The 27887-nt window shown below is 36.6% G+C and overlaps 1 protein-coding gene across 9 annotated transcripts in view; it reads left to right on the top strand.

The window, feature by feature from the left end:
• Positions 1-27887, top strand: part of Ralgapb (Ral GTPase activating protein non-catalytic subunit beta) — a 95782-nt gene that overhangs the window by 32304 nt on the left and 35591 nt on the right. For 4 of the 9 annotated variants that reach the window (XM_013150321.3, XM_063248355.1, XM_063248358.1 and 1 more), the window contains 13 exons: positions 2109-2287; positions 3612-3760; positions 4112-4328; positions 6497-6532; positions 7702-7903; positions 9847-10014; positions 10801-10915; positions 11253-11400; positions 15936-16000; positions 17402-17531; positions 19330-19463; positions 24449-24631; positions 25549-25700. In XM_013150321.3, coding sequence (XP_013005775.2) covers positions 2109-2287; positions 3612-3760; positions 4112-4328; positions 6497-6532; positions 7702-7903; positions 9847-10014; positions 10801-10915; positions 11253-11400; positions 15936-16000; positions 17402-17531; positions 19330-19463; positions 24449-24631; positions 25549-25700 — 1878 coding nt within the window. The remainder of the gene's footprint in view (positions 1-2108; positions 2288-3611; positions 3761-4111; positions 4329-6496; positions 6533-7701; positions 7904-9846; positions 10015-10800; positions 10916-11252; positions 11401-15935; positions 16001-17401; positions 17532-19329; positions 19464-24448; positions 24632-25548; positions 25701-27887) is intronic. The other 5 variants (XM_013150323.3, XM_063248356.1, XM_003467652.5 and 2 more) reach the window with 3 other exon arrangements.

Raw genomic sequence — 27887 nt, 5'->3', positions numbered from 1 at the left:
TGCTGCTGAACAATATCCCTAGCCCATGGAATCTTTTTTAGAGTTAGTTCTTACATAATATTTTCTTACTTCTTCAGTCTTAATTGATCTCTCAAGCTTTGTCTTTCTTTTTCAGCTAACTTTTGTCTTTTAGTTAGGGTGTTTTTCCTAAAGTATAGGAACCTACTTAAATGAGTAAATAGAAGTTGCTGTGTATTAACTCAGATCTTCCTGAACTGAGTGGGAAGCAGGTCTATGAGTATTACTGAGAAGGCACAACTTTGATCATTGACAGATGTCCTGGGAAGAGATGAATATGATGGTGAGATAGGCTTTAGAATTTTATCTAATGTGGTAAAGCTTTATCTTCTTCTAGGAAAAGCAAAACATAAACATGTTTTCCGTTGATTTTTTTCCTTTTTTTTTTTTTTTTTTTTTTTTTTTTTTTTTTTTGAGGCAAGGTCTCAGGATGTAGTTTAAGTTGGTCTCAAACTTACTATGTAGCTCAGGCTGGCCTTCAATTCATGGTGATCCACCTACTTCAGTCTCCTGAATGCTGGGATTGTGGGCATATTCCACAATGTCAGGCTCCCCATTAATTTTAGTAGTACTCTCGAATATTTGCTCCTGAACTGGTTTGTGTATGAGCCCCTGTCCTGTAGGGCCCACATGTTTCAGTAAATTTAGATTTTCAGATTCTGTTTCAGTAAATTGAGGTAGAATCTAAACCTGTAAAAGGTTCCTTTATTGGCCATGTTGGCACATACCTGTGATCCTAGCACTTGGGAGGCTGAGGCAGGAGGAACACCACAAGTTTGAGGCCAGAATGAGCTATATATTGAGTTTGAGACCAACCTAAACTATTTACCAAGACCTTGTCTCAAAAACTCAACCCAACCCAACTCAGCCCAACTAAAACAGATACACAGAATATCAGGAATTACAGAAGTAGAGTTTCTGTTATCTATTCCATAACTTTACCCATTCTCATTTCATCATTTCAGTTTTATTTTTTTTTAATCTCTGAGTGTTTGAATGCCTATCAAATCACTTCTGGTTTATATCTGGAAGAGCATAAGCCTTTCTCTTCCTAGTTTCAATAACTGAAAGACATGAATTTAACAGAGCTTTGTTGGATTGAGGTATAGTCCATTCCAACCTTACCACCTTTTTTTCATAATTTCTAAACAGATGAACTACAACTCCCGGCAGGCAGTGCTGCTTGAGACTTTTTACCTCCTGTACCCTCCATGATGGACTACAGTTCTGTGTGATATGGTGTACTATCTCTCGAAGCCCATATTCTGTACAAGCACACATGTTGCTTTTTCCCACTATAGTTACTTGAAATTAAGAATCTTCTGGTAGGTAGAAAAAGAGGTTTCAAAAGGTAGCCAATGTGTAACTACTGATTTCTACTTCTCAGCCTGGTTCATTTACCTAATACCTAGTGGAAATTCTTTCTACCAGTTATAAGTTACCAACTGTATTTTGAGTTGGAAAACCTATTTAATGAACAGCTAAGCAGATGGTTTCGAAAAGAACACTTTTTAATGCAAATGCTTGTACTGAAAATATAAATTAAACTTCTAGTACATTGTTTTGAAATGTATGCTATAGTACATGTATGTGGCTACTATGTAAATCTATAACACTAACCTTGATTTTCATATTTTTTAAAATTGGAAATGTTAATGTAAAATGAGGTCCTTTTTGATTTATTTTTAGCTTTTTTATTCCATTGTTTAATTCCAAACATGTTAAAAATATCTATGTGTACTCTTTGAAAAGCCAAAACTTTCTAGTTCTATTGTCATTTTCATTTTATAGGTAGAGTAAATTTATGTAAAAAAGCTACACGTCTTCTGTAGAGAAGCCTTCATGTCTAAGCTCTGAGCCCTTATCAGTGAAATCTAGATCAAATAAATGGGCAAGCCGGGGATTTAGCTCAGTGGCATAAGTGCCTGCCTTGCAAGCTGTGAGGTCGTGAGTTCGATCCCCAGTACCAAAAAACAAACAAACAAACAAAAAACCACACACAAAGCCCTTTTCTTAAATTGGTTTGCATGCATTTTTTTTTCTATTGAGATTTCTAATTGTGTAATTAACTTTTTCTCTTTTTTTGTTAGTAATCCTGTGGATTTGAGTAACCCAGCCATTGTAAGCTCTACTCCAAAATTTCAGGAACAGTTCTTAAATGTGAGCGGAATGCCACAAGAATTGAATCAGTATCCTTGCCTTAAACATCTGCCTCAAATATTTTTTCGTGCCATGCGTGGAATCAGCTGTCTGGTGGATGCATTCTTAGGTGAATTTTGTGTATGTTGCTGGATGTTTAAAGAGCCTGCATTTCGATAACCCTCAAATCAAATTCTATGAAAAATTATGAAAGCCCAAAGGAAAAGATAAATAGATTTGATGATAAGTAACAAACTAGAGAAGATTGTTTGCAGCAAATATAATAGATTAATTTGTTTTTATAGAATCAAATAATATGCTAAGAAAAAGAATATTTACTAGATGAAGGGACAAAGGATACAAATAAATAATTTTCAAAAAAGTGCTTATTCTTATTATCCAGGAAAATACAATTATAACACACTTGAGACTATTCAAATGTATATTATTGTAAAGTAAGTTATACCTTTTATAAACTACTTTTTAAAAGATTTTTCACACTTTAGACATATAAGAGCTCAGGAGTTTTTTTTTTAACCAATTAAAAGATAATGATATTTATTATCTGTTTGTCTGGTCTGTCTGTCGATCAATTGATTATATTGAGGATTGAACCCAAGGGAGTGCTGACCACAATCCAGCCCTTTTACAAATTTATTTTAACACTCCACTGGCCTTGAGTTTATAATCTTCTGGCCTCATTCTCCTGAGTAATTGGGATTATAGTTGTGTGCCACCATGCCTTGTTTTCTAAAACATTTAAAGTTGTTTATATATTATGTAACAAACTAATAGTGCTGATTAAGTTTGGTGTCATATAACCAAAAATCTTACTGGTTTAAATAAAAGTTTATTTTCACACATGTGAAGTCAGGGCTAAGACATTATAGGGCTACTGTGGTAGATCTATTCCCTGGAGGGTTAAAAAGCCTTCTTGTCTAGTGGCTTTGCATCCTTTGTACACTGTCTGCTGGACTGTGATGGTCAAATGAGTTCTTCCTGTCCTGTGTGGGAGTTAGAAAGGAAGGAGAGTCTATACCTGATTGTCTTTTTAAGGAAATTTCTTAGAAGACCTGCCAACTATCACCTATTTTTCTGTAGTTAGAGAATGGCCACATCTAGTTGAGAGGCAGGAAAATGTTATTTATTGTGCGTAGCTATGTCCAGTTAAAATTTGTGTTCTGTCAAACAGATAAAAATAGTATGTAGATATTAGCAGGTGACTAGCAATCTGATATAGTATGCCCCACTGCTTCGAAAGTATTACATGCGGACGTTTTTCTGGTCAAATAGTCTTTTTTTTTTTCCTCTTGTTTGTTTTTTTTTTTTTTTTTGGTTATGCTGCGAATTAAACTCAGGGCATTCCACAAGTGCTCTATCGTTGTACTCCACCCCTTGCCCCAGTCACATATTTGAACTATGAAGAATAATTTCATCTTTCTTTTTTTCTTAAGGCATTTCTAGACCTAGGTCAGACAGTGCTCCCCCAACACCTGTGAATAGATTAAGTATGCCTCAAAGCACTGCAGTCAGTACTACCCCACCACATAACCGGAGGCACCGGGCTGTTACTGTGAATAAGACCACCATGAAGACAAGCACAGTAAGAACGAACTTTCCTTCCTTCCTTCCTTCCTTCCTTCCTGCCTGCCTGCCTGCCTGCCTGCCTGCTTTCCTTCCTTTGAGACAGGGTTTGAGTATGCAGTTCAGAGTGGCCTTTAACTCGCTTTGTAGCTCAGACTGGCTTGAACTAGCAGCAATCATCCTGCCTCAGCCTCCTGAATGCTGGGATTACCTGCATTGCCACCATGCATCACCATGTCCAGCCTAGAACTTTTATTACCATATTGAGACTGTATAAAGTTAACTTTTTAATTTTCTATCCTTTTTAGGAAAAAAGTCCTGTTTTTTCAAACCTTTCATCAGTATGGTTGTACTCTTGCTCTTCTCATAGGTTAGTACTGCTCATGCCTCAAAAGTCCAGCATCAGAGCTCCTCAACTTCTCCTCTGTCAAGTCCAAATCAGACTAGTTCAGAACCACGGCCACTGCCTGCCCCTCGGAGACCAAAGGTTAACAGCATCTTGAATCTCTTTGGATCATGGTTATTTGATGCAGCATTTGTTCACTGTAAACTTCATAATGGGATAAACAGAGACAGCAGCATGACTGGTAAATATTGCTTAAGAAACATGTTATCATTTTTTTCTCCCCCCCCCCCTTAAATCTTTCCTACCTGCAAGATTAATATGTTTCTTAAAAAGTTGTTTCTGACCAAGCAGTATCTCATGCTTAACCCCTTCCAGCTAAAGTAAAAAGAAACTTTGGAAGTTTTCCTACCTATTCTTTTAATGTGTATTCTAGGAGGTTTGGCCTTTTGTCTGGTTTTATTAGACATACTTCAGATTAGTCACTTTTTGTTGAATCAAATTCTTTTCATTAGGTGACCTGGAAGTTCCCTTCATGTCAGCCAGGGTTATAATATTTCAGTGAAGAATTAAAGATTTTGACTGGAAATGAACCACTGAGGCATTTTCTTAGATTTTTGACATCTAGTCAATCATTGGTACATATCTACATGAACAGTTATTTGCTTCACAGTAGACTCTAAACTGTCTTGTTTTAGTCTAGAAAACTGAGGGAAATCCTTTCAAAGTATCATTTGCTTTGTAACTTAAGAAGACTGATAAAGAATTAATAACTCTGATATCTTCATTTAGATTTTATTGTAGAAATGAAACTGTTTACATAAAATCTGATCTGTTTCTTTCATCTGACCATTATACTTAGAAATAGTGAAATGGGACACAGGATGGATGCAGGGAAAATACGGAATAATTGAATATTTATAATATGTTTTGCACAGTTGAATAATAATAATGACTGGCATTTTTTGAGTTGCTATTACTGTGTGCCAGGCACCATGATTATGCATTCTTGAATGTATTGATTGTTTGGTAAGAAACCACTTTTCTACTGGATTTGGAAATAGACTGAGATTTAAAAAAAAAAGTCTGATTATACTAGTTTTTGTATATCTAGGGAAAATATTAGTTCCAGGAATACACTAATATAATAGTCATAAGGTGTCTCTTTTCTCTCAGAAATGCCTTCATAGCTATTATGTATCATGTCATGATGAAAGTCTATGTCTGTGATTATTGTATACATACAGGGATTTTGGATGCTTTTATAAATCTTTAAATAATTTAGAAAAGTTATAAATATAAGGATTTTCAGGAGTATAATTTGAGATTGTGTGAGGTTAGGGATTCTTTTGCTTTATTTTGTTCAAATTTAGATACTTAATTTTCTACCATTTCCATGTTATAATTTTATTCACAAATGTGAAAGTAGTGCTTACTTATGGTTAAATGAATGTGTTTATAATGTCTAAATTAAGAAAAAGTTAAAAACAATTTTTGAGTTATATTTTCTTTATGTACTTTATATTTTGAGTTTTCTGAACCATATTTATTTTCTAGAGTAAGTTAGTAATTTTTATTTTTTTAAACATGTAATTCTTACAGTGTAGCTTTGGGGTTTTAGACAGTTGACACAGAAATCCCTGAATCTAGCATGCCTAGTCTGCTGTTTTGTTGGAGGGCTTGCTTAAAGGGAAATTAAAGAGCATTTTGTCTGTAGGGAATTTGTAACAGCTTTTCTCACCTTCTTACACCAGAAGATAGAAACCAAAGTTCAAATCATATGTGAGCAACATCTTTTAACTCATCATTTTCCTTGGTGGGGAAAGGATAGAAGCACTTCTCTTCCTCACTGTTTTTGGAGATGATAAAGGCTGTTACATTACCCAGGAAATGAGAAGTCTCTACATGGTGGAAGGGGTTATGGAGTGCTGCAGCATCAGGTCAGGATGGTGGTGGGGTGGGTGTGTTGGGTATACTATTTTGTTAGCACTGGCTGTCATCAAGGAATTCTATCACGCAGTTCACCTTTAACTTAAAATGTTTGGTTCCTTGAACTAGTTAGCTTTCAATTTATGTGACAGTACACTGTACTTTGTGAAAGTAATATTGAGCTGGGAAGGGTTAATGAACTAAAATTTTTATGCTCGTTGCAGGCAGTTCAAAACATCAGTTCTCTGTAGCTGTGTAACTTTCTTTGTTCATTGTTCTGCATGATACAAAAAAATCATAATTTTGGACCTGAATGCAGTTTCCTATGTTTTTAAACTAGCTCATGGTATCGTAAAGTTTTCAATTTAACCTTTAAAAAGCTAAAAAGCTTCTTAATTTGTTGTAAAATTTCACCATCTTTAAAGTATTTTATAATTACTGCTGTCCTTTGATTTGTTTCCATTTATTTCTATTATCTTGCAGCATCTTTTATCCAAATTCTTCTTTCTTATAAATCTTGTAAGTAGGAACCAGAAGCTTCTTAATTGCAGTCATGTTTTTATTTTTTTCATAATTCCATTAAAAATTTTGATTGTCATTGTCTCTTGTAGTTTTTGCACTTGGGAAGAAAAATACTTTTCTGTGTTTTGAATGGGGAAGATTGTTGGCAAAAGCAAATTGATCTGCCTGAATCAGTCCCATTATTTCTTGTATACTAGTCTGGTCATGTCATGAATTCCAGGACTTTGCACTAACTGTGTTTTGGCTTTTTTTGTTTTGTTTAAGCTTTAAGCTTATTTTTATACAGATTTACTGTTTGATTTGTATGCATTCTGCATGTAGTGTTTTTCAAATGTATTATTGCTGGATAGCTTATTCAGGACTAAATGGCTCATGGGAAGTTGCATAAAGATTCTTGACTCTGCATTCTATTCAACTTTTTATTACAAAACGATTTAATCATTTTATGTAGAGTAATAAAAGATTTCAGAGTGACTTTCAATACACTATGAAATCTTTTGTTAGAAATAAAGCAACTTTCGAAGGGCTTCTGTTTCAGTGACAATGGATGACCATGATAATCTTTTTTACCAACCTAATTTTCTAATTTATCAACCTCAAGTTAGCTGCCGTCTGTGGTTGTTAAAATTCATTCTCATTTGCTTGGTTGGGCAATTCTTTAGTGTGTGTTTTGGAGTTGGGTGGGTGCTGGGAATGCTCTGTTTCTCCCTACCCATTTCTCATCCTTAACTTGCCCTCTCCCAAAACTATACAAACTGGCATGGGGTTGCCTATTTAATTACAATGTCCATCTGGGTTAATATTTTTTCTTAATGAATGTTTAAGCACCATTCTGTAGGGTGAGGAAAACAACAGAAAAATAATTAAAAGCCAAATTCTGCATTATATATCTGTATATGAATACAGATATCATCTGATTAAAAATTCAGTTGAAGGTGCTTCTTGTAGAACCCATTAAACTAATAGTGCCACTGTAAATTGTTACCCATTTTCAAAGAAGATTTCAGAGAGCCCTTTTCAAAAAAAAAATTGCTGATAAAAAGCATTATTGGAACCTATTCAAGTAGCTATTTAATGATATCAATATTTGATCTTTGTGTCCAGGGTCCCATGAGCCTATGTGGCATATTGATAAACATAATAAAACCCTCCTTTTCTCTCCCCAGCCATCACAACACAAGCTAGTATGGAGTTTCGACGGAAAGGGTCACAAATGTCCACAGACACCATGGTTTCCAACCCTATGTTTGATGCAAGTGAATTTCCTGATAACTATGAAGCAGGAAGAGCTGAGGCTTGTGGGACACTGTGTAGGATTTTTTGTAGCAAGAAGACTGGAGAAGAGATACTGCCAGCTTATTTATCCAGGTCTTAGAATTTTTTGTATATTTTCCATTTATGTAGTTTTGATAGTGAAACACTTGTAGCATGGCTTAGTAGGCTGAATTGATAAGTAAATGCTGGTCTGAGATACCTATAAATGTCTGTACATGCTTGGAATTTGTTTGAATTTTTCCATTTTATTTGCGTCATCAAATTTGGTAAAGACTTTTAAGATTTTTTATCTAAGAAGTTTTTTATTCTATTTTATTTGAACTTTATTAATTAAAGAGCAATTTAGAAGAATCACAGTCATTTTTAATACATTTTTAGCACAGTATTAGGTACTATGGACAGTTCAGCTGTAAATCCTACACCAACGGAGTTAATTATCTGAAATTACCAAACCCATGTAGACAGGTAACAGTAAGAATAAGAAATTGCCAAGAGAGAAGTACAGGTAAAAGTCTGTGGGCAGTCAGAGGAAGAAGCAGTACACACTCTAGAGAGTTTGGAAAAGAGTTGTGGAAGATTGGATGACTGTTTGGTTTGTAAAGAACATGTAGTATTTTAGAAAATTAGGGGGATCATTTAATCCAGATCTCTGGATAAGCTTCTTTGTGATTGGCGCTGCTATCTATTCAGCTCCTTAGCTACAAACTAGGAGTCATTTTAGACTTTTCCCTCTGTATCTTTACTTGATTAATCCAATTTTTGCCTTTCTTCAGCTTACTCCTCTTTCTGACTTCTCTTAGACTTTCTTGTAGACTTCAGACATGGTCACTTTCTCTTAAATGCACTGTACTGGCCGCCTATTTTTCTTCTTAATTCTACTTTGTTCTTCTCAGTTGATCATTCACAAAGCTACTAAAGTGAGGTTAATATCAACCAGAACATCATAAGAGATACTGGTGTACCGCTAGGTTTTCAGAGAGAAGTCATCTTGGGAGAAGGAAGTTCAGAAGTATATGGGCATGAGAAAGCATATTATGTTCAGGGAATTACTCTACAATATCTTAATCATGGCTTTAAGTAAGGAAAATCCTTACAGTCACATTAAAGGTAAAGGGAGGAAGTTAAGAGAAACTAGTGATAGTTAACAAAGTCTAAGATCAGGAAGTGCAGCAAAGCCTTACAAAGAGTAGGATCCAAGGATTGGAAATGTTCAAGCACCAAAACAGCTTTCCTCTTTTCTATTTCTGTCTTCATGGTCTTCCAGAACTACTTCATTCTCCTCTCCATAGGTTATTTTCTTATTGTAATATACTTCTAAGTTCCCAATTTCTAGTTCCCATTTACAACCTTGGTCTAGGTAGTCACAGTGGTCAGTTAGCATCTCTGAATCCTAGTTTCAGATTCTTGGTGAAGAGCATCTGATGAATTAGGTCTATCTCTGGTCAGCTATCACTGTGAGGATGATTCATATAAAAGTGCCAGAGGTCACTGTGGTGGGGACCCATTTCTCAGGAAGGAGATGGTAGCCTGTAGAGATAATTCCAAGTGATATCACCAGCAATAAAGGAGAAGGCTATGGCCGTGAGCTTTTTGTCTTGGCCATAATACTGGATGGTGATAGTAGGACAAACTCAAAGAACAGATTTGTGAGAGTGCAGGGGAGGGAATTGGTTTTGAATATGTTTCAGTAATTCTGTTGCTATGGAATTTGTTTCAGTAATTTTATCAGTTTATTAATAAGTACTGCAGTCATTTGTTTTATTTTGTTATCATTGTCTCTCGTGCAGGGACCTTTGAGTTACAAGGCTTAAATGTTAAGGTATAATTGACACGAGTCTTTTCTTTTTCTTAATTAGGAAAAATGATTTGGTTCTTACTATATATGATTTTGAATTGTTTGAATTTCATTAAGCCTTTTAAAGGATAAGGATAGTGAAGAGTGGAAAAAGACTTTCAGATGACTTTGTAGAAATTATTAATAATTATGAAAACTTTTGATTAGCAGTTTATTTAAATATTTTTTCTTGCTTTCCTAGATTTTACATGCTTTTAATTCAAGGTTTGCAGATAAATGATTATGTGTGCCATCCTGTCTTGGCCAGCGTTATTCTAAACTCCCCTCCTTTGTTCTGCTGTGACTTGAAAGGGATTGATGTTGTGGTTCCTTACTTTATTTCAGCTCTTGAAACCATTTTGCCTGACAGGTAAGCTGTGATTCTCTACTACTATATCAATTGTCTGGTTTGGCCTAGTCTGTTTTGGTGCTTTCTCCTGTTTCCTAATGTGTGTATCTTGTCCAGTTGTCTTCATGGTCCAAGCAGACTTAGATTGTATTTATGAGTTCACAGAACATCCAAAATCAACTGCAGCTCTGGATGCCTTTGGTCCTGATGTGTCCATGGGCTTTTTTGGCTTGTCTAGGGAGGTCAGAACAAACCCAGCCATAAATGAAAGTCTTTCTATTTTTGGAGAATAGACTTTATTTTTTAAAATTTTTTTTGTGGTGCTAGGAATTGAAGTAAGAGCCTTGCTCATGCTAGGTAAGTGGTTCACTACTGAGTTACCCAGTCCTTGCATTTTATTTATTTTTAAAATTGTTTTTGAGATGGGGTTTTACTGTGTAGTCCAGGCTGGCCTTGAATTTGTGGTAATCCTCCTGCCTCTCAAGTGTTGGATTTATAGGTATGTGCTACCACACCTGAGTTAGGCCTTGTATTTTTAAATCGTGACACAAATCCACTGAATTTTGGTACAGTTCAGTAGTGATTTAATATAGATGAACATACACAAATACAAACAAAATGCTTGCATTGTGAAAAATTGACTTATAAAGTTTAGCAGTAGTTTAAAATGTATTTTAGGCCTGGGGGTATAGCTCAGCAATGCAAGCGTCTGCCTGGCAAGTGCAAGGTCCTGAGTTCAATTTCCAGTGCCCCCCCCCAAAAAGTAATTTAGATAAAAAATACTAATAGTTTTTTATTTTTTGGCAGAGAACTCTCAAAATTCAAAAGCTATGTAAATCCAACAGAATTAAGAAGATCCTCCATTAACATCCTACTTTCTTTGTTGCCCCTCCCTCATCATTTTGGCACAGTCAAATCTGAGGTAATGTTTTCTTAAGGTGTTTTACTGTGTTTTCTGTTCCTATGGACTAACTTAAGTCAAACAATAGATTTTTAATTGAAAACCTTTATTTCAAGTAAATTAATGAAGTCCCTTGGTTCAGGTATTTCTTCTGATATACACCAGCATGCCTTGACCTACCATTCCAAATGGTTATAGGGTAGTGACATATATGTTGCGTGAACAAGTGACAGACTCATCAGTGGTTAGTGTTAGACTGAGAGCCTTGCTTAGTAGATTGATCAGCTTTTTGTGTCCTATTCCCTCATGGGCATCATGTATCATAACAGCTGATGTGAACTATGTGTTTTTTCCCTAGGTGGTCCTGGAAGGAAAGTTTAGTAATGATGACAGCTCATCTTATGATAAGCCAGTAACTTTTCTGTCCCTGAAGTTGAGACTTGTGAATATACTAATAGGTGCCTTGCAAACGGAAACGGACCCCAACAACACCCAAATGATACTAGGTTTGTTGTCACATTCTTTTGTAAATGAAAACTCAGATATTGTTGGCCCTTGGCATGCTGAAGAACAGAGGTCAGTGATGAAATCTAAGTGTAATACAGCTCTTCTTATCAGGAGTGGAGGCAGAATTTATTTACTTTTTAATGTTTAAAAAAATGTTTAAAGGACTGAGATGAGGAAAGAAAGCCTTTCTGTGTTTTTGATCACTCTTTGTATTTATGGCCTTTTTTTCTCCCTGTGTCTCTCTCTCTGTCTGTTTTTTTCTTCTCCTTTCTTTGTCCCTTAATTCATTTACTTTACTTCTTTCTATTCTTTTTTCTTTTGAGGCAAGTTGTTATATAGTCTACATTTTACTGTGTAATTGAGGCTGGCTTCAGCTTTATAGTAGTGTTCCAGCCTCAGCCTCCTGAGTGCTGGGATTACAGGCATGCACCACTATGCGTAGCTACTCACTGTTTGACCTTTTCTTCTCTTCCTCTCCTCCTACCTATTAATTACATGTGAAAAATTTGGAGTAGGGTACAATTCTGGAAGACAAGTTAGCATCCTTCCAAGAAGAAATTATAGAGTAACTGTTTTGTGGTTCTCTTTTTCTTACTGTTTCATCTTACTTCTTTATCATATTGATTCTCTGTCTTAAATGTGTCAACATCATTATGGTCAGTTTCAGATTTCAGGTCATTATCACTTCATTATCAATTGCTGTACCTATATTTTATTGTACCTCTGACTTTGGTTTTTTTTTTTTGTACCTCTGACTTTGTATCAAAGCCAAGAGTGTGATCCTAGATACAGGTACATAGGATACACTAGAGAAATGAGGGACATGAGTCTTACTTTGAGAAAATTTCATTGCACAAAGACTGCCCATCACATCAGAAGGTGGTGTGATTACATGCTGTGTTAGTTGTCTTCAGGATTGAGAGAAAAGAAACCAAAAGGGCAGGAAAAACTTTTTAGCAGGAAGAGGAACCGTGGGATCTCGAGGCAAGAAATAATATGGCCATAGAATTGATAATGGCAGTAGTGGTTGTGGTAAGTGCTCATAAGTCTGATGTGTTAGTGAGAAGGTGGAGAAAACAGGGAAGAGAAAGACCTTTCATTTTGGAAAAGAGTTCAGGGAAGACTGGTTATAACATATGCTTTTTATGTTTTTGGGGGGGGAAGGTTTTAGAATCTAAGGGAAAAAAATAGCCAGGTATGTTCATGGGTGCCTATAATTCCAGCACTTGGGAAGGTGAGGCAAGCAAAAAAGAGAGAAAAATAAAAGAAAATCAGGAGCAAGAGAATTCAGTCACTTAAATTATGTATTTTGTACTTGTCCATACATTTTACCTGGTAGAAGAAAAATTTAAATCAATTAAGTGGGAGTACTGTGTTTCCTATATAGGCAGTTGTCAGTAAAAAAAAAATGTCAGTATAGTAGTGGCTACTGTGGCTCATGGACCTGTGGCATAGCATTAGAAAACGATAGTATGTCAGGCTTCTCAGAAACACTCCGAGTGGGTGGCATAGAACTTGGTCTCATACTAGACCAGTCTGTTACTGTCACCTGCTCAGACTAAATACGTGGTATTTTGGGCCCTTGCTCTTCCCTCATTCCCCACTCCTGCCATGACCTTTACTTGATCTTATTCTAGATCTTATTTCCCTGAAACTGGTGTCTCCATTATCTTAACTTAAAATGTTCCTTTTTCTGTTACATGTACTCTTTCATTTCATTAACTTTGTTACTTCACCAATGCTTTAACCCATGAATGAGCACTCTAGCTCATGGCCATATCAAATCTTCCGTATTTGTAGTAGTTTTTTTATTTTTTATTTCCTGTGTTTTTGAGATAGGGTCTCACTATGAAGTTCAGGCTGGCTTTGAGGTCACTATGTAACCCAGGCTGGTCTCAAACTCGCAACAATCCTCGTGCCACATCCTCCTGTGCTGGGATTATATGCATGCACCACCATGTCCAGCTTCGTAGTGGTTCATTTTGACACAGTCATGTTGATCTATTATCTGTGGTTGCATTTGTGCTCTAACAGGAGAGCTTAGTAGTCGTGACAGATCAGATATATAAATATAAAAGATTTACTTCCTGACCTTTTATAGAAAAAGTTTACCTATTCTCACTCTACCTTTAATTCACTGACCATGTTTCTCATTTTACTGTCTGTCGCTTCTCCTGTTTTATCCTTCTCCAGCCTAAATTACTTGCTGCTTAACACTTCTTAAACTCCAACTCTGCTTAAGTCAGTCAGCTCTCTGTTTATTCCACATTCACACCCAAGTGAGCATTGCTAGAGGAAAAATGTCCTATAGCAGGGCTGACTACCCTTTTAGACTTGGGACTGTAAATGTCAGGTGATACTTAGCTCTGACTGGTGGTTTCACCAACGCATTCGGGTAATTAATTTTCTGTTTCTCATGCTTTACATCCTCAGCCTGTGTTTTTCATCTGCATAGCTGGTGCTCTTGGTATATATCTCATAGACAGAAGTGTGTCAGATAACTGCCCCCCCCCGACCTGGTAGCTCCTTCTTCCCCTCAGCAGGAGTTGTTTACATCATGTGCCAGGTACCACCCGTGAGCCTGGAATACAGAAAGGAACAAAACAGAAAAAAATCTTTCTGGTGCTGACAAAGATCAAGGAGTACATAAGAGTGTATTCTATAAAAAAAAAAAAAAAGAGTGTATTCTGTGGGGGAGGAAACAGATCAAGGAAAGGAGATGGGGGTAGGCGGTGTGCCATGAGGCAGAGGGCAGGGGCTGTTTAATTTTAAGCAGAGCGCCATGGCAGATCATGCTGAGAAGGTGAAGGAGGGAGCTGTGCAGGTACCTGGAATTGAGGTTGTGCCAGAGGGTACAGCAGGGCAAAGTACCTGAAGCAGTGCGTTGGAGCAAAGCGAGGATGCCAGTGTAGGCGAAATGAAGAGGGCAGAGGTAGAGACAGCAGGAGGTGGAGACAGAGCTGGCGCAGCTTGTTCCAGTGCTGCCCACTTGGCCCACTCTCACTGCCTTCTCTAGGTCCTCACTCCTCTTTCCTGTCTGATCACCTTCTCCTTCCAACCTGATTATTTATGCTGGTCTAGGAATATGTCCTATTGCTGTTCTAGAATACAACTTTCTGGATGTCTTAGCTTCTCTAGCTGTTGTCCTCATTCTCTTCTACCCTGAAAATAAAAACCCTTTAAATTTTCCACTCTTTTTGGGTACCATTTTTGTCCCTATCATACCACTGAGTGAACTCACATCAAAGTTTCCAGTGGACTCCCTGTTGCCACAACTGAGCAAGTTGTGGTCATCTTCTCACTTGGCCTTGTAGCACTGGCTTGCTTGACCCCATCCCTTACCATATTTTGCTTGAGTCCTGCATTGTACCATACTAACCTGATTTTCATTCGATCTCCCTGGTTCTTCTTCCATCTCCTTTGCTCCCTTCTCCTGCCTACCAAGCTGTTACATGTTGGAAAGTATTAAGTGCTGTTCTTGGCCCTCTTATTCTAGGTAGTCTCATCAGTGCCATCACTTCAGGTATCATAGATCCATGTGCTCTTTAGCCTACATCCATCCTCCGAATTCTGTGTTTGTTACCAGCTACCTGCCCACTTGATAGCTCCACTAATACAGTACATCTACAGGGCAGCTCACACTTACCTGCCTCCCACAGCTTTGCCCTAAATCAGTTGCCCAACAGTCTAGTTGCTCACCTTGGTACATGGCTTCTTCAGATATATATCAAATTTTTCAAACAAGAACCTACAATTCATCTATCTTTAATTCTTCCCTTTCTCCAATGCCCCACATTTAAGTCCACCCCAAAGTTCTGTTGGCACTACTTCCAAAATATATCCTGATCCACCCTTCCTTTTCACTCTTTTTAAGCTGCTCATCTTTTAATTACAGTGTTATCACTGCCTTATACCTGGTCTCTTTGCTTCCTTTCTTGCTTCTTCACCTTTCATCTTCCCTACATAAGCCAGAATCAGTATTCTGATTTTACTGTGTAATTCAGTCTGACTTCAGCTTTACAGTAGTGCTCCCACCTCAGCCTCCTGAGCTTGTTAATGCCATTGGCTGCTCATTAAACTTAGAATAAAATTCCCATCCATTAACCTGATCTACAGAGCACCTACCTTCAAACATTGTCTCACCTCTGTACAGTAGGACAGGTACAGATGTGGTTTTAATTTCCCTACTTTGTTTTTTTCTAAAATATTAGAACCTTGTTTATAATATCATTGAAATCAAGATGGTTATATCTGGTCCTTTACACCAATTAAAACATATCAGACAGTAAGTACATTTTATAAAAGTACAGTTTGGCTTTCCAGTTTATTTTAGAAAGATATGATTTTAAAACTTTGGGAGATAGAGTAGAATAGGAGAAATTCTAGAGTGTCCATTGTGACAAGTTGTTGAATTTATTAGTAATTTTGGGGAGTTCAGGAAAGCTCATATTCTTATTTCTATTCTTAATCATATGAGCCTTTGTAGTGTTCTTACATCTTTTAATTGCATTGTTTTCCCTTTTTGCTGTTGTAGGGGCAATGTTAAATATTGTCCAAGATTCTGCACTTTTAGAAGCCATTGGTTGTCAAATGGAGCTGGTAAGAAGGTTTTAACATATAATTTGTCAGAGTCTGTCAATGTATGATTTATATAAATTATTTTCCAGTTCTTGTGATTTTTTTTTTCCCTTTGGTATCAAGGATCGAACACATGACCTTGCATTTGCCAGGCAGGTGCTTATGCCACTGAGCTAAATCCCCGGCCCTACCTTTGTGATTTTAAAAGACCTTTTGTTTTAAATCCAGCTCATTCATTCAAAAGAACTTTTGTTTTTCTTTTTTTTTTCTCTTTTTCTTGCTTGAAACAGGGTCTTCCTGGTTCAGGCTGGCTTTGAACTCATGGCAATTCTTGTACTTCAGGTTTCTGAGTGCTGGGATGGCAGACATATGCCACCATACCCAGTAGAAGGACTCCTTTTAAAAAATCTATTCTGAGATTTTTTTTTTTTAACTTGTCAGTGACTTAATAGCTGTGCATCAGATCGCTGAGAGTTTCTGCGTGACAGAAATTCTAGCTAAGGCAGTCTTTATTTCTTGACAAGTCTACCTGTCTTGCTGTGCTGGTGAACTGGCCTGAGTAATCTAAATAAGCCTTTTTTTTCCGTAATCCCTGGCATCTCTAATGGATCTAAGGATGATTGTAAGATCAGAGGTCTCTTTCTAGCCCCTTAGACTAAAATTTTCAGGTCCCTCAAAACACTAATGCTTCTTAATAGAAAAGGCTTCCCAAAGACATCCAGTGCCCTTTGCTTTTGTCATTAAATATATGATCTTTATATCTAAAGGCTGCAGAGAAGGGGAATTAATTAATAGGATGTGTAGAGTGGCTATAGAATGAGTAATCGGGGTATTGACAAAGAAATTACATTTATGTCCAGTAGATAGCTAACAACAATTTACTGTTGCAGGCAAAATGAATCATGCTTCTGTGGCAAAAATGAGGAAAATTATTTATTAACAAATTTATTAGCTCCAATTATATAAGAATTTACATGTAATATTTTGTTTGTTTTACAGTATAACTTATATTTGAAAGTTTCTGTTTTCTTTTGAGATTATATTCGTATTCTAAGATTCTGTTTGGTTGGTACGGAGGGTGTTTTTTTAAGGACCCAGTGAAGTCTAGTAAAGAATTGAAAAAGATCCTGTGCTGGACTTTTATAAACAGTAGCAAGGAAACCCCAGTTGGGCTACCTAGAGTTGTCAGACCCTTCATAGCCTTCAGGTTGTGTCTGTGTAGAAACACCACAGCACTTTTAATCCATTGTTGGTTTGTTATCTGTATATCATTACATGCCATTTAATTGGCCCATCCCATTTTATCAGTAAAATTTTTAATGATTAGTTTCTGTTTCTGTTTGTTAAATATGTCATAACTGCCAAATACTGTATTTGTTAAATATGGCATAACTGCCAAATGATGTATTTTCATTTGACTAGGGTGGTGGAGAAGATAACATGAAGGGTCATAGTCGCACTAATAGTGGTATTAGTTCAGCAAGTGGTGGAAGCACAGAGCCCACAACTCCTGACAGTGAGAGACCTGCTCAAGCTCTCCTAAGGGATTATGGTAAGCTGTGTTAAGAAAGAATAAAAATGAAAGTTTTACAGAATTACTTTTATTCTTAGATTTAGAAAATTTTAATGTTTAAAAATTTAAAACAAAACTAAAACCAAAAATTTTATGTATTTCAGTATAATAGCATGTTAGTCTGAAAAACTAAGGAAAACCCCAAGTAGTTTTCACCTGCATAGCTTTTAACAGTTATATTTGGGGTAGTTTATTAGATTCTGTAGATCACTGTAATGAGTGGTCAGGAAAGATACCATGATAAAGCAGGTGTCGGTGATATGGGTCAGATAAGATAGGGCCATGATCAGAGCGAGCACACAGTTAATTAGTGACTGCAGTGAGAGAAGGAAGGGATGGAGTCCGCAGTCGAGGAGAACTAGGGGGAGGAGTAACTGTCTCCATGTTAAACTTTGTATACCTACCCTACTGTGCACATCATTAGATTCTTCAGGCACAAATTTAAAGAGTAAGGAAACATTTTTATTTTCTGCTTTCCCAAATAAAGTATTTGTCAGCAAAGCATTCTATTCAGTAATGTCCTTTACCTAGGGCTACTGTTTTATGTTTGTAGTCTGTTTTAAGGACCTTTATATTTTTATACTCAAATACTAATAGTATATTGAATCTGCAAATATTTAGCTAACTAGGTTACAGTGGTGTTTAATTTCTTAGATGTGAATTCTTTAATCATCTGGAATCTTAATGAGCCATGTTCATGAGTCATGTTTTTATGGTTTAAGTTTACAGTGAGTATTCTTGTGGATATCAGCTAGATAAAGTAATTATGTGGCTATTTGCTATATATAAGTATTATATTTATACAGTGGTTACTTAAATTGTTATCTTATTCATTGTGTATGTAAACTTAGGTATATTGTAGGCTGAAAATTTTCCGTTTTTTTCTACCTTTTAAAATGAAGATGTTTGCATTGCTGCATGTGTTCTAATGTTTGAAGTGATTATTGTTTGTTTCAGCATTTTGAACTGGTGTTAGTGAGCTCTGCTTGTAATGTTGTAAAATATTTTTTTACTAAGAAATCCAGATTTGTGTTAGTGTTGCATGAATGTCTCTCTTTAATGATCATTCCTTTTTCTGTTGTCACTGCCCTCTTTCTGATAGGATCGACAGGTATAATGTCCCTAAAGCTTCCTTTATAAATTCAGTTTAATTTGTCCTAAGCTCTTCTAATGTACTACTAGCTAGGTAATAATGACTCAAATATAAAATTGGAAGCCAAATAAAAACTGGCTTGTTTATTTAATGCTTTTAGAACTATTAAAGTAGTCTTGGAGAGTTACATGTTAAAATGGATTTGAAAAGGCATTGCATGTGATTTTTGATGCTTTCAACTCTACAAGTAATTTCAACAGGTGCTATAAGGTAATTCCCAGCATCTGAGGAGGCTGTGAAAGTTGGGGTTTTTTTCCTTTATAAAATCCCATGGCAATATTTGATAGCCTTTTCATTATTGTTTTTTGTTTGAAAATGTAACTCTCTGTGGGTTGTTAATTCAGAAACTGTAAGATGTGCAGCATTAAGGCCTGTGGTTGTCTATGTGAAAATATGTGGGCTGGGAGCTAGAAGCTGCCCTAGCCCTGCAGGGGGCACCTTGTGCTACATCACTCAGGCTGGCTGGGGCTCAGGCCAGTGGGCGGGGAGCATAGCACTATGTGGGTGCCCATCGTGCTCACTGTGGCTGCTGTGGTCTGTGCCTGGTGGAATGCTGTGCTTCTTGTTACTAATGCTTAGTTGTTTTCCCTCCCTGTGGGATGTGGCATTGGGGTTATATCCTAGCTCTTAATACAGATTCAGCTGCTGGGCTCCTGATTCGCAGCATTCATCTTGTCACCCAAAGACTCAACTCCCAGTGGCGGCAAGACATGAGCATATCACTAGCAGCTCTAGAGCTCCTCTCTGGCCTGGCAAAGGTGAGGAAGATGATCCTTTTATTTTACCTCAGCAGCTTTGCAGCATGGCTGTTTGTTCTGTATGTCTTCTTTCCTTGGTGGAGGAATTGCAGAGTTGGCTTTCCTCAGTTTATATCAAATTGTAGGACATTAAGTTTCCAAATGAAATTTTACAGCGTGAATTTTATTTTTATGAACAGATAAAACTGAATTTGTTGACTCAGTACTATAATCTTCACACTTGGGAAGCTGAGGCAGGAAGATAATGAGTTAGAGGCCAGCCTAGACTATGTTGTGAGTTCCGGCCAGGCTGGGTTACATAACAAGATTCTGTATTAAAAAGTTTAAAAAATTTTTTTTAAATATAAAAATAGGTTTAAAGAGTATGAACATTTTTGCTGTAAAATTACATGAAACATAATAGTTGCTATTTCTTTGAATATAATATGGTACATGGTGGTTTTAATTTTTTACCTATTTTATTATAAAGAAGATACAACCAAGGAAAATAAAGCAGAATAAAATCAATCAAATCAAATTGGTATAAGCGATACAGGACTTCAAAACAATATGAAATTAACAATGGTTACTTTAATGCCTTTTGTCTTCAAGTAGCTGCAGATACCATCAGACATAGTAAAAATCAAGCAGAACAGAATAGAATAGTGCTAGTCAAAACAAAAGAATGAGTGTAATAAAGAATTTCAAAACAATAGTAAACCCCAAATGGCTACCATAATATATCTTGCTGTTTTTGAAATAGCTGTTCATGCCATCAGATATAAGAAAGTCAAACAAAACAAAACCGAATAAACCCCATGCCACAAAACAATGAAAATGATACAGGGCTCCAAAACAAGATAATAGGGAATTAACAGTGGCTACCACCTTCAGAAGGCAATCCCCATTAGATTCCACAATCTCTGTACACCACAATCCTCTGAACACTTTGATTTTATATAGAATGGTTGTTCTCAAGTATGCTAGTTGGGATTACATGTGCCTACTGTCTTCCATTATCTGAGATAATTGAAAATGGGCAGTTCAGATTTCTTTCACAGGTATCATTTCATTTTTGTGGAACCTTAGAGCTGAATGCTCTCTTGAATTTCTTGCCTCTACCCCTCCCTTCAAGGTAAAACACATATAATGTAAAATTAAGCATTTTCTATTATTTATTTATTTATTTAGGATTGTTCAGTCAGAGTTTCACCATGTTGTCCAGGGTACCCTTGAACTTGCTAAGTTGCCAAAGCTGACCTCAAAACTGCAATTCTTGTGCTTCCCGTGTTCTGAATATCTGGATTACAGGCATGCCCTACTCTACCTGGCTCAAAATTAATAATTTCAGAATGAGTAATTTAGTAGCAGCTGGCAGATTCATAGTGTTGTGCAACCACCAACTCTCATTCTAAAGTGTTTTTATCACCTCAAAAGGAAAACTCTGTACCCATTAAGTAGTGCTTCTTTGCCCCCTCCTTCCCACCTCAGCCATTGATAGCTCGCATTTTATAGATATCTAGTTACCTTTTCTTAAATGGAGTATTACGGTACATGAACTTTTTTGTGGTTGACTTTTTCATTTAATATAATTTTTTGTGTTTTACTCCTTTTGTAGACTTTGTCTGAATTTCATTAACCTTTTGTGGTTGAATAGTACATATTGAATGTATATTCCACACTTTGTCCATTCATCATTTGGTGCACATTGAAACTATTTTCACTTTTAGGCTTATGTTAGTTTTGCCTTGAACACGTGTATACATGTATTTCTTTACTAGTTTTTGATTCTTTGAGGTATATACTGAGTATGGTGAATTGTAGTGTATATGATAATTTTTAATGTTTTGAGGAATTGCCAAATTGTTTTCTATAGCTACTGCATCATTTTACATTCCCACTAGCAGTGTACCATACTAGGGTTCCACTTGCCAAATCCTTATTAGCATCTGTTTTTTTAATTAGTAAAATGGGCAAAGTTATCTTGCATGTAACAAGAGAATTTCATTGAGAGGATCATATGAATAAATATATAAAATACCTTGTGAATAAAAGGTGACACACCCACACAGGTGGCACTATCTGAGATGCTATGGTTTAAACCCTGAACAGAAAGCCTTAGATGAAACACTGCTGTGTACCTGTCTGGCAAAATAAAGGATTGAGTATAAAGCTACAGTAATGAAAACAAACATCCCAGTATTCAGAAGGTTGAAGCTGGAGGGTGGCAAGTTTAGGGCCCGTCTGGGCTATGTAACGGGTTCCAGACCCTCTGGAATGTATGTATAGAAAGCCTTGTTTAACACAACAAAACCAAAACACCAAAAACCAAACCAAACTGATGTTGAAATAGGTTTGGACAAAGAGTTTGGAATAGAATAGAGAGTTAAAAAACAGATCCATGTATATGCAGTCATTTTATTTCTTCTTTTAAAACAGTATAAAAGTAATTCAAAGGAGAAAGGATAGTGTTTTCAGTCAGTGGTGCTGGAATCATTGGCTATTCATCTATAAACAAACACTAAAAAGACTTCGTTTCTTTTTATTTTTATCTCATCGGTACATTTTATATATTCATAGTGATTGCATTCATCATAAGGAATTTGTACTTGTACATGGTATATCTTATAGCTTCTTTCTTTCCCTTTTCCCTCCCTTCTTTAAGACTTTATTTCATATATATGTTATCTACAAAAATTCACTCCAGTTGGATTATATGCATAAATGTAGAACATAAACTCTAATTTATAGATGAAAACATAGGAGAGAATCTTTGTGACGTTGGATTACACAAAAATTTCTTAAAGGTTACACTAAAGAATAAAGTGATAAATTGGACTTCATCAAAAACAAAATCATTGTTTTCTAAAGATAAATCACAAATCATTGATTAGAAGAAAATGTTTATCAACTCTGAAAATTCAGTGGTGACCTTTCCTTTCGGTGTAAGATTTTTTTCTTTTTCTTTCTTTCTTTTTTTTTTTTTTTTTTTGTACTGGGGATTGAACTCATAATCTTGCGCTTGCTAGGCAGGCGCTTACAATGCTGAGATAAATCCCCGGCTTTTTTGGTATGATTTTGACAGCATTATGGTACAATTTTCTTTTTTGTCTTTTTGAGACAGAATCTCACTATATAATTCAAGCTAGCCTTGGGCTCACTTTGTAGCCCAAGTTGGTCTCGAATTTGAAAGGATCCTTCTGACTCAGCTCTCCTGAGTACTGGGATTTCAGAAGTGCACCAGCACACCTAGATGTGGTAGTTTCCTAAGAAGAGAAAATTTGTCCCTGATGGCATCTTCAAACCTGAATTGAATAATTTCTCACTCAGATGCTTGCTAGAAATAGCCATTCTGGCAGTAAGGTCCAACATACAGTGGTCAACATGGAATCACTAGCTTAGCCTAAAGCATGTAAAACATTCCTTTGAGAAGGATCAGCAGATCTGTAAAATGATTCTTGTAGTTCAGGAGAAACTGAGTTTTCTTGAGGGCATGCCAATGGAGCTTTGTGCTAAAGAGGGGGATGTCTACCCTTTCCTAGGTGGAGCCTCCATTAGAACTCCTAAGATAAATTTCTATGGAGAGAGCTGGCTACACTGTGCTGTTTTGTGGACAGCAGGTCAAGGACAACAGGTTCTTGGCATCCAGGAGAGTCATCAGGAAAGTGATCTGTGTCCACAATGCTGAGTCTTGTATGACCACTTGAGCACAGTGGACCTGAAAGATGAGCTACAGTACTACCCGGCACCCTCATCTCTGACTAGGAACCTAAGAAGTCAGAGCCACATGCTATTCTGTAGCCACTGCCTACAGAGGACTTCCTGGCAGCTGGACCTGGAGTCCGCATGTAGTTTCATAAAAACTTCTACCAAAACATTTATAAAAGCAGAACAACCACCAGTGAAGTAAACCTCTCAATAGTAAAATTCAGTGCTATCAAAAAAAGTTAAAAAACAGGCAGAGGATTTGGAAAAAAACTTAAAGGAGATAAACAGGTGACAAACACATGAAAAGATGTTCAGTATCATTCACTATTAAAAATGCAGTTAAAACCACAGTGAGATACTATTCCGTATGTAGTAGAATAGCTAAAATTAAGAAGACTGACCACACACTTGGGTGAGGAAGTAGAGGAACTGTTGATGGTAATGTTATCTGGAATAACCATTTTAGAAAACAGCGCAGCATGGCATTTGTTTAAAAAGTTAAACATCCATCTGTCTTATGACTCAGTGATTCCTCTCCCAGGATATGAGGGCATATATTCATTCAAAAACTTGGATGTGGATGTTGATTGTAGCCTTATTGCGATATGCAAAAGCTAGAAACAACCCAAATATCCATTAGCTGATTCTGAGTAAATAATTAGTGGTATTTCCATGCAGTGGAGTATTGTTCAGCAGATAAAAGTAACACATAAGCAATACAGAAAAATATAGAGAACTATGAAAATATTATGTCAAGTAGAATACAAAGTAGTGAGACCATCCACTCTTATTCCTTGCTGGTATGAATGCAACCTAGTCTATAGTGGTAGCAGATCAGTAGTTGCTTAGAGTTGCAAACAGGAATAGTGGGAAGAATCCAAAGTTACATGAAGAAATTTTTGGGATGATGTAAACATACGGTCATTATCTTACTACATGAGTTTATATGCACAGTATTTTGTGCAGAATGAAGAACATCACAGATTGGGTTCGGGATGCTTAAAATTGTGTATATCTTCCCTTGCCAATAAGTCTTTCAGTCTTTGGCAAGGATGAATAGGTATGCCCAATAGGTTTGCATTTTAGGACATGAAAAACTATGCTAATGTGGAATACTGTTTTAAGATTTGAAAATTGCCTCCATTTTTTTTGGAACTATAATAGTACGTTAGAAGTATTCTCCTCATATATGTAAATATTAAAAAACTAAGCCTTTTGTGATGTGTCCTTGATGCACATGCTTTGAATTTGTACTGTGATTTCTGGCTAATTTCTGTTCCTCAAATGAACATGCTCAGGTGAGGGTGATGGTTGACTCAGGAGACCGAAAGCGAGCCATCAGTTCTGTGTGCAGCTACATCGTGTACCAGTGCAGCCGACCAGCTCCTCTTCACTCTCGAGATCTGCACTCTATGATAGTGGCAGCTTTTCAGTGTCTCTGTGTCTGGCTGACAGAGCACCCTGATATGCTTGATGAAAAGGTGTGTTTATTCAGTCTTAAAATATACAGAAATTAAAATATATGCTGCAAATACATTTTAAATACCTTTAAATGTAAATGCACTTGTTAGATTTCAGTAGAACAGTTACCCTTTAGAGCACTAAACTATCATCATGTGTGTATTTGGTTATAGATTAATACAGAGGAAGTTCTTTAAAAGAGAGAGCCTTGCCTAATTTACCTGAACTATTGAAACTATTTTTGAAAGTTGATAGCCTTAAGATAGCTTGTAAGCACTTTGGTCATATAATATCAAAGCAATAAGGCCAGTTGATCGCTAGCCTGCCAAGGCAGAGCACAGCTTATCATAAAAATTTCTTCTGTCTGTAATTTCACACATATTTTTCTGTTTTTAAGTTGCTTCAGATATGTATTTTTAAGTGGCCTCAACTATGCTTACCTGCCACTAGTCCTTACAGGGAAGTAAGTTTTGATAAAGAATTTATAGGGAAAATAAAAGATATGAAAGTAATTAAGACTAATTTTTAAAAACAATATTGCTGATAACATTTATTTGTGGTTATGGGCTTTAAAGTTATGCTACTATTAACTGTTTGAAATGTTTATTATGCATGAGCTTCTTTTTACTATATTAGATCATTTGTCTTAATCCCAGGTTTAGCTGAATTGTTGCCATATATCTTTCATTTGACCTTTTGTAATTTGTGGTCCTTGCTAATGGAAAAGAACTTCTATGACTGATAAAGTTGATTTTGGTTTTCTTTATTTACCTACTCATGGATCTTTCAGATTTAGTTCTAAAGAGAAATCTGGAGAGGGAGTATAAAGTTTTATTTCTGGAGCCCCACTAACCAGATATAACTGTTAGCATTTTGAGGGATTCCTTATGTTTCATAATGTGTATAAGAAAATCTTGTCTGCCTTTCTTTCTTCTAGGACTGCCTTAAAGAAGTACTGGAGATTGTAGAACTGGGTATCTCAGGAAGCAAGTCCAAAAACAGTGATCAAGAGGTCAAATACAAAGGAGATAAGGAGCCAAACCCTGCATCTATGAGGGTGAAGGATGCTGCTGAAGCCACCCTAACATGGTATGAGTGTGGCTACCAAGAATTATGCTTGAGTTATGTGGGGTTAGCAGTGATCCGTGGTGATTGTTCTGCTTTAAGTGACTCTGCCTCTAGGATATTTTGGCTCTAGAAAGAAAATGGAAAGGAAACACTCCTTTTTTGTACTTGTTTGTTAGACCAAGTGGAACTTGGAGCTGAGCTTGGGTCCTCGATTGTCTTTACTCAGCGATAGTAATTCAAAATTCATATTACAGCTAGAAAAGAGCTTGAAGAAACTTACTGTACTCCTTCACTTTGATTGCTTAGTTCAAAGATGAAATGTGTCTGTGGCCATATCATCAAATTTCCTGCTTCCAAACTTGGGTGACTATGGTGTCTGCAACACCATGTTACATATCAGAGATTCATTCACCCAAGATGTACAAATTTGCTCTTATGAAACTGGTGATGGAACCATAAAGATAAACCGGATTCTGTCACTAACATCAGGTGTAGTGGGGACTTACGTTCATACCTTAAAAGTTCCAAGAGAAGTGGTAGAAATAAAGTTCTGGGGAGTTGGAAAGAGGAAACGAGTACTTCCAGATATGAGGAAATTAAAGTAACATCCCTAGGGAAAGTGACATTAGACCTGAACGAGAAACTGGGTAAAGTTTGAACCTGGAGCTAGATTACAGGGTAGTTAAAAGGCACCAAGACTACTGTGTCAAACTTTTTTCCTCCTCCTTTTAGATATTTGAAGACAGGGTCTTGCTATGTAGTTCAAGCTGGCCATGAACTCACTGGCCTCCAACTTGCACCACTGCTTCTGCCTCAGCCTCCCGAGTCCTGGAAGTATCGACATGTACCACCACACCCAGCTTTACTGTGCCAAGCATTTTGATAGTACATAAATGGAAGAAGAGAGAGAGGTTGGCTCCTTGAAAGGGCAGTAGAGAAAGTTAAAAGAATTTTGTGTTTGTCAGATACGTAAGGAGACTAGAAAAAGCAGAGGAATGCATTTCAGGCACCTTTATGAACAGAAGCGAACAGTTAAGTGGAGAAAATTACATGTAATAACAGGAATCATGAAAATCTGCTATTTATGAAACAGAAATATGAATAAACCAGACAAAATACAAGAGAAGAAAGAAAGAATGCCAAGTCAGTCTATGTTGGCTTGTTTCAATCTTAGTAAAGTAACAGGCAGGACTGCTTGGAGATGTGTATGTAAATAGGCCCTTCCTCAGATCCCAGTATCTCTGCAAGTTCAGTGATTGTTGCTTATTTTGGATGTACACAGTTGAATTTTTTCATGTTCTTTGTGGGCCCAAGTCATTGAATAAATAATAGATGCTTGATTTAGTTTCACTGTGTAGAATGCTGGACTTTTAATGACTTTGTGAAAGTTTGGCTAATAGTTTGAAAATTTGAATAATATGAGTAGAGGTCCTGAATTAGGGGTGTATGTATTTGGTCAGCACTAGAACTTAAGAAAAAAGATCACATATAGGCTGCGGTAGCCTTCGAGTGTCATTGAACTAGGACTTGATGTGTGCTGTGAAAAGAAAAGGATATGGAGAGAAACTGGAAGGGCATTTCTCTCTGGGAACTCTTCGTAATACAAAAATGTATACTCCACCCTAGCCTGGACTGGGTATTCCTGTGTGAGTATGGTTGCCAGTGAGGATTGGAAAAATGCTCAGGGTGAGTAGACAGCTCCAGGGTCCTTTTCCCCTACCTAGATAGCAGTTATTTAGAGGGCTCCTCTCTTTTTGTTGCTTGTGTCTGTTGGCAAATCCATAAATAGCATCTCCAGATTCTGGCTCTAAAGAGTTCTGTCCTTGGGAAATATATATCCGTTACCACATTTTTCTTTCTCTTCCAGTTGCTGCTTTATGTTAGTATCAGCACTGTTTTCCAGTTACGCAAACAGAGAACTTAGCTTTATCTCTGACTTACATTTCTGTCACTTCCTATATGAGGCTAGCAACTGAATCCACCAGTAGGCTTTATTTTGTAGAGTATTCCTCTTATCCCCACTAATCTCACATAGCATCATCGTGCAGCTCCTCCCTATTTCTTGTCTGATTTTCTTGTTTTTAGTTTCTTAATCCTTCTTGGTCACCTTTCTTTTTATTGCTACACTCAGCATCCTTAGGCAGATATTTTTTAGTTTTTATTTTAAAGAGAATAAAACTAAGCAAAATGAAACAGAGTAAAGCCAAT

Source organism: Cavia porcellus, unplaced genomic scaffold (genome assembly GCF_034190915.1).
Source record: "Cavia porcellus strain 051 isolate PalLab524CR breed Dunkin Hartley unplaced genomic scaffold, mCavPor4.1 scaffold_5, whole genome shotgun sequence".
Classification (NCBI taxonomy): Eukaryota; Metazoa; Chordata; class Mammalia; order Rodentia; family Caviidae; genus Cavia; species Cavia porcellus.
This window is presented reverse-complemented; position numbering and strand designations above follow the sequence as displayed.